Source organism: Phaseolus vulgaris, chromosome 5 (assembly GCF_000499845.2).
Source record: "Phaseolus vulgaris cultivar G19833 chromosome 5, P. vulgaris v2.0, whole genome shotgun sequence".
Lineage (NCBI taxonomy): Eukaryota > Viridiplantae > Streptophyta > Magnoliopsida > Fabales > Fabaceae > Phaseolus > Phaseolus vulgaris.
The window spans coordinates 37623649-37627587 of NC_023755.2; the positions used below are offsets into that span (position 1 = coordinate 37623649).

General features: G+C 30.2%; 1 protein-coding gene across 2 annotated transcripts; it reads left to right on the plus strand.

Moving 5' to 3' along the window:
* Positions 1–373: 373 nt before the first annotated feature.
* LOC137835730 (isoprene synthase, chloroplastic-like) lies at positions 374–3612 on the plus strand. 2 transcript variants are annotated; one of them, XM_068644360.1, is made up of 7 exons: positions 374–609; positions 712–979; positions 1498–1885; positions 2246–2464; positions 2572–2710; positions 2841–3089; positions 3170–3612. In XM_068644360.1, exons 1-7 carry the CDS (start codon positions 430–432, stop codon positions 3470–3472), a joined length of 1746 nt encoding a protein of 581 aa, XP_068500461.1. In that variant the 5' UTR covers positions 374–429; the 3' UTR covers positions 3473–3612. The 2 variants fall into 2 exon arrangements, with proteins under 2 accessions (XP_068500461.1, XP_068500462.1); XM_068644361.1 differs by having other exon boundaries at positions 1507–1885.
* Positions 3613–3939: the final 327 nt, after the last annotated feature.

Here is a 3939-nt window from a genome sequence, read left to right on the forward strand (position 1 = left end):
GTTTTGTTTTACTTTTTAACTTAAACTTTTAATTCATATTATTAAAATGAATTGTAAGATGGGTCTATTTTTTTTATGCTCAAATCATTATTTTTGCTGACATTGAATAGCATACAGCGGACAACTGAGAGAGAAAGATCATTTGAGAAATTCAAGTAGTGGGATCTACTATGGAAAGTTTTTAATGTAATTTACATTCAAGTGGACCCATGACTTGATATGGTCTAATCTGAAATCGACACAAGAATTAAGTAAGGGAATTGCGTGAGGGACAAAAATTTCTGAGTTGATGAAAACTTAATGGTATATTAATAGGGTAGGTTTCCACAAGTGTCTTTCGTTTCAGCTTGGAGTTGTATATATAGAGGAAAGGCACACATTGGTGGGCATCACATTTTGACACTAAACATAGCGTAGAGTGAATACACCATGGAAAATAGTGTATGGAGTCTTCCCTATTGCTTGTCTACCACACAAACTCCTTCTAGATTCTCAAGCCAACTCGTTGCTGATGCTAACAAACACCATATCCCATATAGAACTCCACCTAATTTCCAACCCAGTCCTTTTACTCGTGAATTTATTCAGTCTCTCGGAAACAAGCTTCCGGTAATCTTTATTTTCCTTTAATTTTTTTGGTGTAAAGATTAGTGTGTTGTTGGAATTATTGTTTTCATTATTAATTTATTTTGTCATGCATGCTAAGTGCAGATAGAAACACTACAAGAAACAGCAAGAAAGTTAGAGGAGAAAGTACGAGTTCAGATAAATGGAACAAACATGGAATCACTAAACTTACTTGAATTGATTGATGATATTGAACGATTGGGACTCTCCTTCAAGTTTGAGGAGGATATAAACAAAGCCCTTCTCAAAATTATTTCAATTGAAAACTTCGAAGACCGAATCGGAAAAGGTCTGCATGAAACCGCTCTTCTTTTTGGCATTCTCAGGCGACATGGCTTTGATGTCTCGGAAGGTATACAATTTCAGCATTTGTGATTCCTTTTTATGCCAACTATAAATAAACTTAACATTTGAGGTCCATCATGTTCATGTTTTTGCCTTTGAAAATCTCTGCCACATAAAATTATTTTGCTGGCAGTAACTTTCACCTGTCATGGAATATTTGGATAGCAGATAAAGAGAGGAGATTGTAATGTTCCCTAATCCAATAATGCCTTACAGAAATTCTTGTTCAGCTCTACGACCTTTCCCCCCTTAACACTCTAAACGAATTATGTACGACATCTAGACCTTCGTTAACCTGAACCATTGTGTTTATATATTGCATCTGAAAACTTATTCCACAATGCTTATTTTGCTTACAATAATTACACCATATTGTTTTTTAAATGTTATAATCAAATACCAGGAAAAAAATGTTAACAAAAGTTGTTTTTTATATTTTTCATATTATAAATATTTTTAAATAAAAAAATATACTTTTACCTTGGTATTATGGCATAGTATGAAATATTTTTAATTATTTTAAAGTGCATGCAGATATTTTTATGAGTTTCAAAGATGAAGAAGGAAAATTCAAGGCTGAAATTAGCAATGATGTAGAAGGAATGTTAAGTTTATACGAAGCATCATACTTGAGCTTGGAAGAAGAAAGTGTTTGGGAGGCAAATGCATTTTCAAGAACACATCTGATGAATTTAATGAAAGAAGGATTAATGGATACGAAAATGGCAGAAAAAGTTAGACATGTATTGGAGGGGCTTCCCTATCATCGAAGTTGTTTCAGACTAATGGCAAGAGAGTGTATTAACAGATATGATAAGATAGAACCGCATAATCTCTTACTGTTAGAACTTGCAAAGCTGGATTTCAACATGCAGCAGTCATCATATCAAAACGAATTAAAAGAACTATCAAGGTATAAAGATAAATACACAAGGAAAAAGAAAAACTATACACTTGTTAAAAAAAATTACGAATTTCTTTTGGTATTTTTAGAATTGGTAGAGTTTCACCCAGCTAGTTTTATAATAAAACTTAATATATTAATTTTTGTCTATATTATTGAAGAAAATTTTTATTTTGATTAAAAAGTAACGTCAAAATTCATAATAATTATTCAAATATAATTATTTTAATAATTGTTAAATATTTAAAAGATATTACTTTGAAGAAAAAACTAAAAAAATTAAGAAGAATTCAGTTAAAATACGTGAGATCTCAAGTTTACTTTATTATGCAATTATTATATTGATGTTTTTAATGTGTTGTTACTTAGGTGGTGGTGGGACATTGGCCTCTCAACTAAACTAAAATTTGCTCGAGACCGATTAGTAGAATTATATATTTGGTCGCTAGCAATTTTTCCTGAACCTCACTTACCTATTTGTCACAAAGAACTCACTAAGGTGGGGCAATTAATCACAATCATCGATGATATATATGACATATATGGTACTTTAGATGAATTGGAGCTCTTCACATATGTTATTGAAAGGTTTGTTCAACTAATCTAAGATGGAGTTCATTTTACTTTGTTCTTTGAAAAAAATTAAAATGTCTTATTTTAGTATATATTATTTTATACATGTGCATGTACAAAAGATGGAACGTGAATTCCATAAACACTCTTCCAGACTATTTGGTATTGTGCTTCCTAGCTATCTATAACACTGTGAATGGGATAGCTTATGACATCTTTAAAGAACGGGGCATAAAATGTCTTCCTTACCTCACAAAATCTGTATGTAATACAACACAACTTGTTCTTTCTCTCTCTCTCATATATATATATATATATATATATATATATATATATATATATATTAATTACATATCACTAAAACTAAAATGTTTGTTTGATTACTCTATAGTGGTCTAATTTGTGCAAGGCATACCTCCAAGAAGCAAAATGGTTTCACAACAAAATTATTCCACCATTCAACGAGTTCCTACAAAATGCAAGGATCTTAATCTCGGGAGGGGTCATTCTTACTCATTCCTACTTTTTGGTCAGCAAAGACATCACAGAACAAGTACTTCATTCTTTAACTAATCACCATGATATGTTGAGCTCTTCATTCACCATTTTCAGACTTACAAATGATTTGGCAACATCAACGGTAATCTTAACTTTGTTTGGTAACCTTATTAACTTACTCATATGGATCAAACTTCATGCCTAACATGTTGTTCTGGACAGGATGAGATAGAGAGGGGTGAAACCTCAAACTCAATTATAAGTTATATGCACGAAACTACTCTTCCAGAAGAAAATGTTCGTCGATACTTCAAAACTTTGATTGACAAAGAATGGAGAATTTTGAACAAATACCTAGTTATGGATTCTATATTCCCTAAATCTTTTGTTCAAGTTGCCATTAACCTTGTTCGGAGTGCACATTGCATATATCAATATGGAGATGGATATGGACGACAAGACAATATATCAAGGAGAAGAATTGAGTCATTGCTAGTATATACGTTTCCAACTAATGTGTCATGATGATATTGAGAAAATGAAGCTACAAGTTTGAGTTTATTTGTTAACATTTATGTAATATATTTTTTGGGATTTATTTGAATTTCTTAGGCTGTGTAGCATGTTATAAGGTTTAGTAAAATGTGGGTTGCATTTTAATTTGACTTCGACTATCAATTCAAGTTTTTTTTTTTTTTGTCTGATTTAAAATGAATAATTCTAAAATTAAATTAAATATTCTCTTTTAGAAATATAGATTTTTCTTTGTGGACTCTAATTAATTTATATGTGGTATAATATAAATAAGTATGAATGTAAATATTTATTATGATAAGTTTATTATTTCTATAACTAATAAAAAAAATTGTACAAGTACAAATTAATAATTTAGGATCATAAAAAAAATTGATAATTTTAAGGATTTAATTGATAACTTGTTTAGTTGTGTAGTTAATAATGTTTTAAAAAATTATCATATTAAGGAAATAATA

Excerpts from the sequence above, each read along its gene's own strand:
- LOC137835730 (XM_068644360.1), top strand. The coding sequence starts at position 430 with ATGGAAAATAGTGTATGGAGTCTTCCCTATTGCTTGTCTACCACACAA. Across the intron at positions 1,886-2,245 it reads GAATTAAAAGAACTATCAAG|GTGGTGGTGGGACATTGGCC; the intron begins GTATAAAGATAA and ends GTTGTTACTTAG. Across the intron at positions 2,465-2,571 it reads TTCACATATGTTATTGAAAG|ATGGAACGTGAATTCCATAA; the intron begins GTTTGTTCAACT and ends CATGTACAAAAG.